The sequence below is a fragment of the Muntiacus reevesi genome, chromosome 2 (assembly GCF_963930625.1).
Source record: "Muntiacus reevesi chromosome 2, mMunRee1.1, whole genome shotgun sequence".
Lineage (NCBI taxonomy): Eukaryota > Metazoa > Chordata > Mammalia > Artiodactyla > Cervidae > Muntiacus > Muntiacus reevesi.
In genome coordinates this window covers 203,547,116-203,560,879 of record NC_089250.1, presented here as the reverse complement: position 1 = coordinate 203,560,879, position 13,764 = coordinate 203,547,116, and the positions used below count along the sequence as shown (strand labels likewise).

The 13,764-nt window shown below is 46.1% G+C and overlaps 1 protein-coding gene across 1 annotated transcript in view; it reads right to left on the bottom strand.

The window, feature by feature from the left end:
* KATNIP (katanin interacting protein) overlaps positions 1-13,764 on the bottom strand; it is a 228,755-nt gene that overhangs the window by 74,884 nt on the left and 140,107 nt on the right. Inside the window, exons 12-13 of the mRNA XM_065924545.1 lie at positions 13,599-13,701; positions 8,394-8,609 (exon numbers count right to left, since the gene is read on the bottom strand). Coding sequence (XP_065780617.1) covers positions 8,394-8,609; positions 13,599-13,701 — 319 coding nt within the window. The remainder of the gene's footprint in view (positions 1-8,393; positions 8,610-13,598; positions 13,702-13,764) is intronic.

Here is a 13,764-nt window from a genome sequence, read left to right as displayed (position 1 = left end):
GGGATCTGCCTGATCCAGGGATCGAACCCAGGTCTCCTGAATTGCAGGCAGATTCTTTACCATCTGAGCCCCCAGGGGAGCCCCAGGGGCATTACCCTGAGTGGGAAAAAGTCCATCTCAGAAAGGTTACATACGGTATGATCCCATGTATATGGCATTTGGGGGGGGGAGGTTGCTGTGCAGCGTGGCATGTGGGATCTTAGTTCCCCAACCACGGATTGAACCCACATCCTCTGCACTGGAAGCACGGAATCTTAACCACTGGACTGCCAGGGAGGTCCCTACAACATTCTTGAAACGAAAAAAATTATAGAGAACAAATTGATGGTGGCCCATGTTAGGGACAGGAAGGGGGTGGGGTGGTTAGAAAGGGTCCCAGGAGGGAATTCCTTTGAGGTGATGGAACTCTTCTGTATCTTGCCGTGGTGGTGGTTACACGAATCTACACGTGACAAAATTGAAAAGAATGTATACACACACACATGCACAAACAAGTGTATGAAGATCTGCTCGTTATACTAATGTCAGTCTCCCAGTTTTGATGATGTACTGTGGTCACACAGGATGTTACCATTGGGGAAGCAAGACAAAGGCACATGGAACCTCACTATACTTCATTAAAAATTGAGGGATTGCTCCGGCGGCCCAGAGCTTAAGACTTGATGCTTCCACTGCAGGGGGCACAGGGTCCATCCTTGATTGAGGAACTAAGATCCCACATGCTGCAGAGTGTGGCCAAAAGAAAGGGAGATAAAATTCACATATATAAAACCACCACTTTAAAGTGTACAAGTCAGTGGTTTTTTAGTGTATTCACGAGGTTGTCATCACCATTATCTTTTTCCAGCATACTTTTATTGCCCCTCAAAGAAACCTCATACACTTAAGCAGTCACTCCCCATTCCTACATCTCCCCTATCCCTGGTACCCACTAGTCTATCTTCTGTCTCTATGGATTTGCCTATTCTGGACATTTCATATAAATGCTGTCATACAATATATATGGTCTTTTATGTCCAACTTTCATCATTCAGCACGATGCTGTCTAGTGAATCAGCATGATGCTTTCTAGTTTATCCAAGTTTATTCAGGACTTTGCTCCTTTTTATGACCGAATAATATCCCATTGTATGGACAGACCACATGTTGTTTATCTGTGCATCATTTGATGGCCATCTGGGTTGTTTCCACCTTTTGGTCATTATGAATAACACTGCTATGAACATTTGTGTACAAGTTTTTGTGTGAATATATGTTTTTAATTTTCCTGGGTTTATACCTAGAAGTGGAAATGCTTGGTCGCATGGTAACTGTACATTTAATTTTTAAAAAATTATTTATTTATTTGGCTGTGTTGGGTCTTAGTTACAGTATGTGGTCAGTTCTCCTGACCAGGGATGGAACCCTAGCCCCTGCACTGGGAGTGCAGAGTCGCAGCCACTGGACCACCAGGGAAGTCCCTACATTTAATGTTTTGAGGAACTGCCAAACTGTCTTGCACAATGGCTGTGCCATTTTCCTTTTACATTCCCACCGACAAGGTAATGATGATTCCAATTTTTCCATATGCTCACCAATACTTGTTATTTCTGTTTTTTTTTTTTTTTTTAAGTATAGTATCCAACGGGTATGAAGTATGTCTTTGTGGTTTTGCTTTGCATTTCCCTAATAACTATTGAGGGAAAGATTGAAGGCAGGAGGAGAAGGGGATGGCAGAGGATGAGATGGTTGGATGGCATCACCGACTCGATGGACATGAGTTTGAGCAAGCTCTGGGAGTTGGTGATGGACAGGAAAGTCTGGTGTGCTGTAGTTCATGGGGTTGCAAAGAGTTGGACACGAATGAGTGACTGAACTGAACTGAACTGAACTGAATGACTAATGATATTGAGCATCTTTTCATGTGTGCTTGTTGGCCATTTGTAAATCTTTCGAGATATATCTATTCAAAGTACTTTGGCCTTTTTTCATTGGGCTGTTTGTCTCTTTGCTGTTGAGTCTGAGTTCTTTATATATTCTGGATACATGGCTCTTCTCAGATGTATGATCTGCAAACAGTTTCTCCCTTTTCTGTAGGTTGTCTTTCACTTTCTTGATAATGTTCTACAAAGCAAAAATGTTTTAAAATTTTGATGAGGTCTAATCTATTTTTTTCTTTTGTTGTTTATGCTTTGGGTGTTGACCCTAAAACTCCATTGAAAACTTCCAAGCTACGAAGATTTGTACCTATGTTTTTCATCAAAGAGTTTTATAGCCTTAAAACTATAAAAGTTTCAAGGTCTTTGATCCATTGAGTTAGCTTTTGTAGATGGTATGAGGGAAGAGTCCAACTTAATTCTTTTGCATGTGGAAATCTAGTTGTCCTGATGCCATTTGTTGAAACAAAATGATTCTTTCCTCATCGAATGGGATTGGCATCCTTGTTAAAGAACAATTGACAATAGATGTATGCACCTATTTCTGCAGCCTCAGTTGCATTCCATTGATCTATATGTCTATACTTAAGCCAGAACCACAAAGTCTTAATTACTGTGACTTGGCAGTAAGTTTTGAAATTGGGAAGTGTGAGTCTTCCAACTTTGTTTTTTCCCCAACACTTTTAAGGGCTATTCTATATTCTTTGAACTTCCATAAACATTTTACCAGCTTGTCAATTTCCACCAAAAAAAAAAAAAAAAGGCAGTTGGAATTTTATAGGATTACATTGAATCTATAGATTATTTGGGAGCATTGTCATAGCAATAGTATTAAGTCTTCCAATCCGTGAACACAGATATATTTTCATTTTTCATTATTTGGGTCGTCTTTAAATTTTGTCAACAATATTTGATACTTTTCAATGTACAAGTCTTTCATTTCTTAGATGAAATTTATCCTTAAGTATTTTATTCTTTTTGATGCTATTATACATAGAATTTTCTTAACTCCCTTTTTAGATAGTTCATCACTAGTGTATAGAAATACAATTGACTTTTTTATATTGACCCTTTATCCTTTAAACTTGCTGAACTTGATTTTAGTTTTATCAGTAATTTTTGCAGATTCTTTAAGATTTTTAGTAAGATCATATCACCTGCAAATATGGTCTATTTCATTGTTTCCAACCTTTTCTAGCTTAACTATCTTGAGTAGAATCCCCAGGACAGTGTTGAATAGATGTGGTGAAAGTAGGCATCTTTGACCCATTCCTGATCTTAGGGGTGAGCTTTTAGTCTTTCACCATTCAGCATGATATTAGTCACGGATTTCACAGATACCCTTTATCAGGTTGAGGATCTTTCCTTCTGTTCTTGGTTTGTTGATGGTTTTATCATGAAAGAATGTTGAATTTTATCAAATGCCTCTTCTGGGTCTATTAAGATGCCATGTGATTATTTCCCCCTTTATTGTATTAATATGTCATAGTCAACTGACTTATTTTCATTTGCTGAAAGCTTTACATTTTTGGAATAAATTCCACTAGGTCTTGATATATAAATCTTTTTATACACTACTAGATTTGATTTGCTAATGTTTTATTGAGGATTTTTACATCTATATTCATAAGGGCTAAGACAGGTCTGTAGTTTTCTTCTGAAGGCTTTGTCTGGTTTTGGTTTCAGGGTAATACTGGCCTTGGAAAATGAGTTGGGAAGTGGTCCCTCCTCTTTCATATTTTAGGACAGTGAGTGAAGGACTGGTATTAATTCTTTAAATATTTGGTAAGATTCACCTGTGAAGCCATTTGGTCCTGGGCTTTTCTTCTTTCTTTTTTTATTGATTACTAATTCAGTCTCTTTTCTTGCTATAGGTCTAATCAGATTTTTTCTTCCTTCTTGAGTCAGTTTTGGTAATTCATGTCTTTTTAGGAATCTGTCTATTTCATCTGGGATATCTAACTTGCTGGCATAAAATTGTTCATAATGTTCCCACAATAAAAGGGAATAAAAAATTCCCTTCTATTTCTGTAAGTTTGGTAGTAATGGCCCCCTTTTCATTTCTGATTTTAGTAGTTTGAGTATTTCCCCCCTTTGCTCAATCAAGGTTTATTCATTTTATTGATTCTTTCAAAAAAAAGCAACTTTTGGCTTTGTAGTTCTCTTTTCTGCACTTTTTTTTTTTACAATTTTCTGTGAGACTATAATTATTTTTAAAAATAAAACTTCAAAAATGCATTGCTTTATGTGCTGGGAATATAGTATGAGTAGGACAGACAAGAACTTGCAGGTTGATGGGAGGAGTCAGATCAGAAACAAGTGAACAGGATCATTTTTTAGAGCTAGAAGTGCTCTGCAGAAAATGAGAAAGGCTGATGTGATAGAGACTGCGGTGGGGAGGAAACAGAACTCCTCCAGTTTGTAGGGTCAGGGAAGGTCTCATTGAGAACGTGATAGCTGGGCTGAAATCTGAATGAGGAGAGAGGAAGGAGCCACTTGAACATCTGGAGGAGGCATGCTCTGGGCAGAGGAGGCAGCAAGGGCTGAACCCAGAGGTGAGAATGAGCTTGGCAGATCAGAGGAGCAGAAGGGAGCCCTGTGGCTTCTGCAGCCTGGTGGGTGCAGCAGGCAGAGAGGACCTGGAGGCGTGCTTACAGACAGCCTCCCAGGTCACAGGGAGGCATCCCATTTCTCCCAGAAAGTCATGGCAGAGGTTCTAATCAGGGGAGGTGACATTTGTAAAAGCTCCCTTTGAGTAAAGAGTACAAAATGTAGTGGTTGGAGCAAGAATGGAAGAAAGGAAGGAGAGAGGTGGCCATTTAATGTCCCATTGAGAGGGGCTTGGGAGGAACCAGTGGAAATGGAGAGAAGCGGCCAAGTTCAGGTTCCGTGTTGGAGGTGGAATCAACAGGAGGGGTTGATGTGCTTGAAGGGGAGTGGGGTGTGGGGCAATCAAGGAAGTGGTGAGTTTGGTGGCTGAGCAGACGAGAATGCCATTTTCTGAGCAAAGGGCTGCTGGAGGAGGAAGAGATGTGGCCCTGGGCAGGGGAACTGAAACTTAGGTTTTAGATCTCTGAGGTCCGAGACATGGAGTGGAAGCTGACATTCGAGTCAGGAACTCAGAGAAACAGGCAGGGCTGGGTGTATAAATTTGGAGTCATCTTGAAGCCCTGAGCCTGGGGGGAGGCCGATGATGAGAGAGATGGGGCGGGCAGGGCAGGGAGGGGGGTTTGCACCAAATACGGGGCACTCACACCACCCACGTGTCCCACAATCACATCTACGGAAGTAACTTCTCTTTCAAACCCAGACTCTGCTTTTAGGTACCCTCTGTTCAGCTTCCAGCTGAGCCCCGCCACTCCACAGCAGTGTGGCCTGGGGGAGTCACTCGTCTTCCCGGAGACTTGGTTTTCTCGTTTACCAAATGGGGAGAGCCACACCAAAGTTCGCATGAGATTCAGTAAGGGACGTCCGGGGCCCAGTGAAATGGGATGGTTCTGAGAGGCGGTGTGCTCTGGTGGCCCCAGACCTGGCACACAGGATGACTATCAGAGAGACCCCAGACCAGAATGGCAGGAGGAATCCAGCCCACCCACAGCTGGGCCTGGAGATCCAGCAGCTTAGGGTAAGACAGCTGTCTCATGTCCCAGCCTCAAGGCCCAATATTTAAAAAAAAAAAAAAAAACCAACACAAAAAAACCCCACCAAAACCCTGGGCTGAAGTCCTCACTGTTATGACAAGGCAAAGCTCGTCAGCCTCTGCTAAGCAGAGGAAAGGGGAGAGTAATCATCAGAATTGGTCCCCATCAAATCCAATGATGCTTTTTATCGCCTCTGGTATGTTCTGTTCTGTATAGCAGACTTCCAAAATGCCACTCACTGCCTTGTGCACAAGGGAGACCAGAGAGGTTTGTCGAGGGCCAGTCCAAGCCCCGCGGGAGTTCACAGATTTGAAGCAGGAAGAGCAGGGAATGCAAGGCCAGAGCATCCAAGTGGCCGTGACCCATGGGGGGACCTGTTTCCTTCAAGGTCACACAGCTGATCTTTAAGAGGGCTCAGACACCACTCTGTCCAGCCCTGTGGACAGGCGGTGTTTCCCGGCTATCTCACATCTACACTGCCTTTCTTTCAGTAACAGCCATGAGTTTCTTCAGGGAGGATTCCCTCCCTGCCCCACTGGGGCATCTTGGGAACTGGTACCAAGGTGCCTGGGCCTCCTAGTCAGGTTGGTCCATCAGCCTTCCTCTCCTGGGACTGGACATCCCCAGCAGAAAGACAAAATGATGAACCATTTAAGCAACCAATCAGCCAACAAACGGGGCAGCCTCCCACCAAAAAAATGAACAAACTTCCGGTGCTCAGGCATCCCTGGATGTTCCCCAGAATCCCCAGGTTTCCCACGGGGCCTGTCCGATTCTGGCCTGAGTCTCAGTGAGTACGCCAGCGACTCAAAAGGCTTGCAACACATTTTCTTTTCAAAAGTTTGCTAAAGCGAGCCAGACTCAGCTTCTCTTGCTGGCAAAATAAGAATCACACGGATTATCCAGGCCTCCCACTCCCATTTTACAGGAGGAGGGAAAAAACTGACTCTCAGAGAAGGCAGGTGAGATGCCCAAGGCCACAGAGTCAAGACCAGAACCTGGATATATAGAACTGGGGATTTCACAGCCCTCCTTTCTGGCTTCTTTTTCTTTAAATGGGAATAATATTTGCTTCACAGAGGTGGCATTAGTAAAGAACTCGCCTGCAATGCAGGAGACAAAAGAGATATGGGTTCGATTCATGGGATGGGAATATCCCCTGGAGGAGGGCATGGCAACCCACTGCAGTATTCTTGCCTGGGAAATCCCATGGACAGAGGAGCCTGGTGGGCTACAGTCGATGGCATCGCAGAGAGTCAGACACGACTGAAGCGACTTAGCACTCACTGTATTACTACTACTATGACTGGTAACAATGAAAACAGCAATAGCTGGTGTTTCAGAGCTCTTTCAGAGGCGTGGTAAGTTCTTTTTATTTACATTGATCCTTACTATTGTATCAAGCTAAGTGCTACTATGATCCCCGTTTCACAGATGAGAAAACCAAAGTAGATGTTAGGTGAGCTACTGGTGGTCATGATGCAGTAAGTGATTAAGCTTGGAGCCAGGCCTTTCTGCTTCTCGGGTCTGTGCACTGTTATGTTTAAATAAGATTATACATACGACATACTTAGCACTGTGCCTGGCACAAGGCAAGAACTACAACTGTGGCAACTGTTTTCATTTTCAATTCTTTTTAAAAAATTAATAATTTGGACTTCTCTGGTGGTGCAGTTGGGTAAGAATTTGCCTGCTGATGCAGCGGACATGGGTTTGATTCCTGGTCTGGGAAGATTCCACATCTCACGGGGCTAAGTAGCCCCATGCATCACAACTATTGAGCCCGCACTCTGGAGCCCGGGGGCCGCAACTACTGAAGCCCAAGTGCCTAGAGTCTGCATTCTGCAACAAGGGAAGCCACCGCAGTGAGAAGTCTGCACCGCAATGAAGAGTAGCCTCGCTGGCCACAAATGGAGAAAGCCTGAGCTCAGCAACGAAGACTCAGCACAGCCAAAAATAAATACATACATAAAATATTTGGGAAAAAACTAATAATTTGTTCTTTGGAATAGGAAATATGTATACAGGGCAGGAAATTTAAAAGGTACCAAAAAAGCATCCAAGAGAAAGCCTTCCTATTGCCCCTGTCCCTTGTTCGATCTGTTCCGTGACCCAGAGGCAACCTCTGATCCTGTGTCCCAGGCCCCTCCCAGAGGTCAAGGTGATGGATGCTATAGCACACGTACAGTGCGGACGTCGGTGCTGGGCAGTCTGCTCAGCTCAGCTCAGTCTCCTGTGTCCAGCATGCAAGTGGCAGGAAGAGAAAATGCCAGAACCTCTCTCTCTTTAACTTTTAGATATTTGAAAGAAAGCAACCTTCCGAGTTTTCTAAGTGTGCTCTCTGTGTCCCAGGGAAGCCGGGCCCGGAGGGGGTACATGGGCCCGGAGCCAGGCTGCAGGGTATGCGTCTGCCCCTCCCGCACCTTCCAGCTCTGTGACCTTGACCAAGTCAATGCCCTTGTCCAAGTCTCAGTTTTTCGTCTACAAAACAAGGGCCTCGATGACACTCCCCTCCCCAGGTCCCGTGTCTGGTGGTGAGGACTGTGGTAAACCGCAAAGGTAGATAAATGGGGTGATTGGCTCCTCTTTGTCCCCCAAACCCCCAAAGAAACCCCCACTGAGCAGGGATCTGGAACAGCGCTCAGGGCGAGGGGGGTACCGTTTGGAGGCTCTGCCTCTATCTTGTTCCCGGGCTCCTCCCCACTCTGCCCAAATGAATGGCCGAGACAGTCACAACAGCCATTCCCTCCCCGCACCCACACCCTCACTTATCCTGGACAGAAAAAAATGCATTAAGGCATGAGGCCAAGGCTCGCTCAGGACCGCCTCCACTTACAGCTAAGTTCCTGTTGACCAAGTGGCCCAGGTCCCCGGGCATGTCTGTGTTCCGGATATCCACGTCATGGGGCGACACGTACAGCTTTGTGTTGTTCAGGTCAAAGAACTCGACTTCCGTGAGGCCCACCCACGACGCGCTGCCCCAGTTGGACAGGATTTCCATGGTCACGTAGATGGCATCTTTGATCTCCTCCGCTTTCAGTCCCGATTTGTCCTTAACAAGAAGAAAGGTAATGCCACAGGATGAAAACAGCACAGGTGGAATCCAGTTCGACCTCGAAATGACAAGGTATTTAGGCTCTCAGTGCCTTGGTTTCCCCATCTGTATAATGAGGATAAGAGAAGCACCCATTACAGATGGTTACCATGGAGATTTTTAAAGAGTTCATATTTGTGAGGCATTTAAAACATAGTCACTGCGGGGATTCCCTGGTGGTCCAGTGGTTAGGACTCTACTCTTTCCCTGCTGGGGCCTGGGTTCCATCCCTGGCCAAGGAACTAAGATCCCGCAAGCCACTCGGTGCAGCCAAAAAGAAAAAGTTATCAGTGAAACCTGGCACTTAGTATTTTCTGTAAGAGTCCACAAATAACAAAAAATGTTTACAGGGATGTCCCTCATGGTCCAGTGGTTAAGAATCCGCCTGCCAGTGCAGGGGACACGGGTTTGATCACTGGTCTAGGAGGATCCCACATACGGAGCAACCAAACCTGTGCGCCCCAACTACCGAGCCCATGCTCTGCAACAAGAGAAATCACCACACACCGCAACTGGAGAGTAGCCCCCACTCACCACACTTAGTGAAAGCCCGGGCGCAGCAAGGAAGACTCAGCGCAGCCAAAAATAAATGAAATAAATAATAATAAAATAAAAATTTATAAATGTTTAAAGGCATCAGATTCTCCCTGAATATGCACTTTTCTGACCCACGACCAAGGGTTCATATCCTGTAGGCATGTCCTAACTTCTGCTGAATTGGGCAGAAATTTGGCCTGGAGAATTCCATGGACTGTATAGTCCATGGGGTCGCAAAGAGTCAGACACCACTGAGAAACTTTCATTTCACTAGGGACTAGATTGTGTCACCCCCACCCCCCTGCAAACTCAGATACTGAAGCCCAAACCCTAATTGCTCAAAAGGGGATAGGGCCTAGAAAGAGGTAATTAAGACACAAGGAGGCTGTGAGGGTGGGCCTAATCCATTCTGACTGATGTCCTTTCAAGAATAGGACATCTGGATACCAAGAGAAACACCAGGGACGGGCAGGCACAGAGAAAAGGCCATGCGGGGACACAATGAGAAGGTGGCCATGTGCAAGTCAAGGACAGGCCTCAGAAGAAACCCTGCCTGCCAACACCTTGATCTTGGATTGGTGAGAAAAGAAGTCTCCATTGTTTACGCCCCCCAGACTATGGCATGTGGTTGTGGCAGCCTAGCAGACAGCCTGTGTAATACAGTAGATCAGGGGTCCCCAACCTCTGGGGTGAGGACCGGTACCACCTATCAGATCAGCAGCAGCATTATAGATTAGAAAAAAAAAAAAAGCACACAATAAACGTAATATGCTTGAATCACCCCAAAACCATCCCCTCACCCCCGGTCTCTGGTAAAACTGTCTTTCACGAAATTGATCCCTGGTGCCAAAAAGGCTGGGACCACTGCAGTAGATAACACAGGACGCTGGACAGGTCAGTTGCTATCCCTCGGCCTGAATGGGGACCAGGAGATGACACCATCAATCTGACAATCCTATCCCGGAGATTAAGCGGGATACATGCGTGGCTCAGCAGGTAAAGAATCAGCCTGCAATGCAGGAGACACAGGAGATCCGGGTTTGATCCCTGGGTTGGGAAGATCCCCTAGAGGGGGGCATGGCAACCCACTCCAGTATTCTTGCCTGAAAAATCCCATGGACAGAGGAGCCTGGCAGGCTACAGTCCAAAGAGTCGCAAAGAATCGGACACGACTGAATGACTAAGCACATGTGTACGCCCCGAGAAGGCCTGGTCAGCAGTCCCGGCCCGCCTGCACTCTGTAAGTGGCCGTTTCCGCCCATCTCTCTCCTCCAGTGATTTTAATGCCCACCTCCTTCACGGGCAGGCTGTCTGGTCTGGGAGGGCGTGAACACCATCAATCAATGACCACACTGCGGAACGGCTTCCTGAGGCCCCATTTCGCCCCAACTGCAGGGCTGGTCGCTACGGATCAGCCGCTCAGAAAATGGTGCCTTCCCCGCACGCACATGCCCTCTCTTAATTAGCACTGTAATCTGCGATGGTCCTGTGAGCAGGAAGCTGAGCAAATGAACAGCAACTGTTCCCTACTTATTTTTTTAATTAATAGCCAGCAAGACGTGCTAGTGCTCTCAGCGTGCGTTTGGATGAGCCTTGATTGCCAGGCGATGGGCTGGGGATGCAGAGGGAGGGAGGTCAGCTCCCTGCTCCCGGAGGGAACGTAGGGCCTGTTTTTATTAGCAGACCCCACGGCTTCCTCCTTTTCTGCCACGGGCCCATGTGGAGCCAGGGCCAAGCCCTCTGTTGTCTTGGGCCTGAGTCCCAGGCTGGCAGGAAGGTGATAAAACTCCACTGGCCCGGCTCAAGGCGTGAGGATCGGGAGGTTAATGAACTCGTGCTTGGGAGGCGCGTTCCGCTGCCAGGTGAGCCCCGTGGGAGTGTGAAGAAGTGGCGCTGGTCACTGCGGCTGTTGGCTGTCGGGAGGAAGCCAGATGGGAGGCGAGTTGCCCCCGGGAGGGGCTGCTGGATCTCACGCCCAGTGCAGTCTAAAATGTGTGAATTCCCTCAGTAGCGTTTCTAAATGAAGAAGCTGAAGGGTCTGTTAACTAAGGCAGTGTCAGAAGTTGTCAGTGTTGCAACCTGATGGCTAGTCCTGCTCAATTTAGGAGGGAGGGGTGTGAGGCACACAGTGGCCGGGAAACTTCTGGACCCTGATATCACTGCCCCCCTTTCACCAAGACCACCTGCTTTTCTTTTGTCAAAGTTGCCCCTTCTCTTTTCTGAGCCGTGGGATAACAAAGAGATGAACGCTTTCCTACCCCGAGGAGGAGCTGAACTGGTCCAGTCCATTAGCGTGTCCTGACGCCTGGGAGTGGTTCAGTGATGGGCATGTGACTTAGTCTCAGATCTGTGTGTAGAGAAACCGCTCAGTTCTCCTGACTGTGGAGTCTCAGGGTATAACGGGGAGAAGTGGGAATCACTGGCCATTGAGAGATCACAGGGAAGGAGCAGAGCTGGGACTGGGTACTGAGGTGGGGATGGGGCTCAGAGAGATTCAGCTGACGTGGTGGAGACACAGTGTAAGCTTCTGGATCAAGCCCTACCTGACCCCGATGATGGCATTCACTACAAAGAAATCTCTCATTTTTCTTCTCTTTGTTGTATAGGTCAGTTTGCCCTGGGTTTCTTGTCTCCTATAATATAAGGAGACTTGATCCATTCAGGCTCTTTTTTTAAAAAATTAATTAATTCTTGGCTGTCCTAGGTCTTCGTTGCTGGGTGCAGGCTTTCTCTAGTTGCAATGAGCAGGAGCTACTCTTTATTGCATTGCACGGGCTTCTCACTGAGGTGGCTTCTCTCATTTGGGAGCCAGGGTTTGGGCACAAGGGCTTCAGTAGTTGCAGCACTCGGATTCAATAGTTGTGGCTCTCAGGCTCTAGACTACTGGCTCTGTATTTTTGGCACTTGGGCTTTGTTGCTCTTCAGCATGCAGAATCTTCCCTGACTGGGGATCAAACCCATGTCCTCTGCATTGGCAGGTGGATTCTTATCCAATGTATCACCAGGGAAGACCCATCTAGGTTCTTTTTAATGTGACTGAGGTTTCACCCCACTTAGGATCTTTATAGCTAAGAAAACAACTATGCCATACAGGGAGAATAAAGCTTTGCTTTCCGTAGATTTTTCTAGAAGGCATATTTCCTGGTTCCCCCTTGCCTTGGTACCAGGCACCAAGCCACTTGCCCTCAGAGACCTTTCCTATTGCAGCCACACAGCGGCCCCTCGGGCTTTGAATTATTTACCCAATTTGACAGCCACCCACTCCCAGGACCAGACAGCTTAAGAGGCTTGTCTAGGGTCACACGACCTCTAAGTGATGGTAAAGACTCCAAGCCAGAACTCCAGTCTAGGTTGCAGCAGGGCTCCTTTTGCTGTCATATGAGCTCTACGTGTGCCTTTGGGAGCACCTCCTGTTAAGTCTCTGTCGGCCAATCACCAGGTGAGTGACTGCTGCACCAAACAGTTATAAGAAAGGCTTGGGTATAGGAAGTGGGCAGAGGATGTGTTGGACACAAACCATTTGGCCAAAAAGAGAAAAGCATCACCTGTTATTCCTGATGCCATCTTGCCCTTTCACTCTTCATGTCTCAGCTCCATCGAACCACTCAGACAGCCATATCTTTGCTCACTTGCTATAATAATATTGGACTCCGTGAAGATGAACATTACCTTTTGCAGTTAATTTTATGTCCTTAACATTTTCTGTCTGCATAACCTCCATAAATGTCCATTCTTTTACACAACTGTATACTGCCTATATATCATACTTTCCTGATTAACTGTCTTATTGTGAGACATATATGTTATTTCTGTGTTTTTTTCCTCTTTCTCCTACTTTCAATACTTTTGAAACAGACATTTTTGTGCCTATATATTTTTCAATTTCTGTTGTGTGATTTCTTTAGGGTAAAGAAGTAGGATTGTCAGGCTGGAAGACATAAATATTTCTAGGGCTCTTCCTAAGTCTGTTCTTCCTGCTTTTCAAAAGCTTTCCACCCATATTTCTACTGCTGCCAGCAGAGTAAGTGGTCAATTTTACTGTAACCTTGCCAGTGCCAGAGGTTATCATCAAAAATAATTTAACTCAGATATCAATGGAATGTTAAGGTTGCCCTAATTTTTATTTCTTGATTATCAGTGATGTTGAATATTTTTCTATAGACAGGCTACTTATATTTCCTCCTGGGTTGTCAGACTTCTGTCCACTGAAACTTTGTGCTTCATTACATGGTCTGAGTGCTGGGGGGAGACAGGAGGGGGGATGGAGACCAGGGCAGAAAGATGCTAAGTTTACTGTTGTCAGAGCAGTTCCCACTGAATAGAAATGATCATACTGAGGGGCCCTTCTTCCCTCAGCCTTCAGGCAAGTTGAGAATGCCCTGAGAAAGCCTCGTAAGTCAAGGTTCTCACCTCTGGGTCCAGCACTTGCTCCTCTGTGGGTGAAACAACCAGGCTGAGATGGGTGGAGTCACTTTCAATGGCCTGGAGGACTTTCAGAAGCTTCTGCTGTTGTCTGAAACGTGATTTTTGTTTTAGCAAACAAGTAGTAATAAATGATACACAATAAACAGCCTTC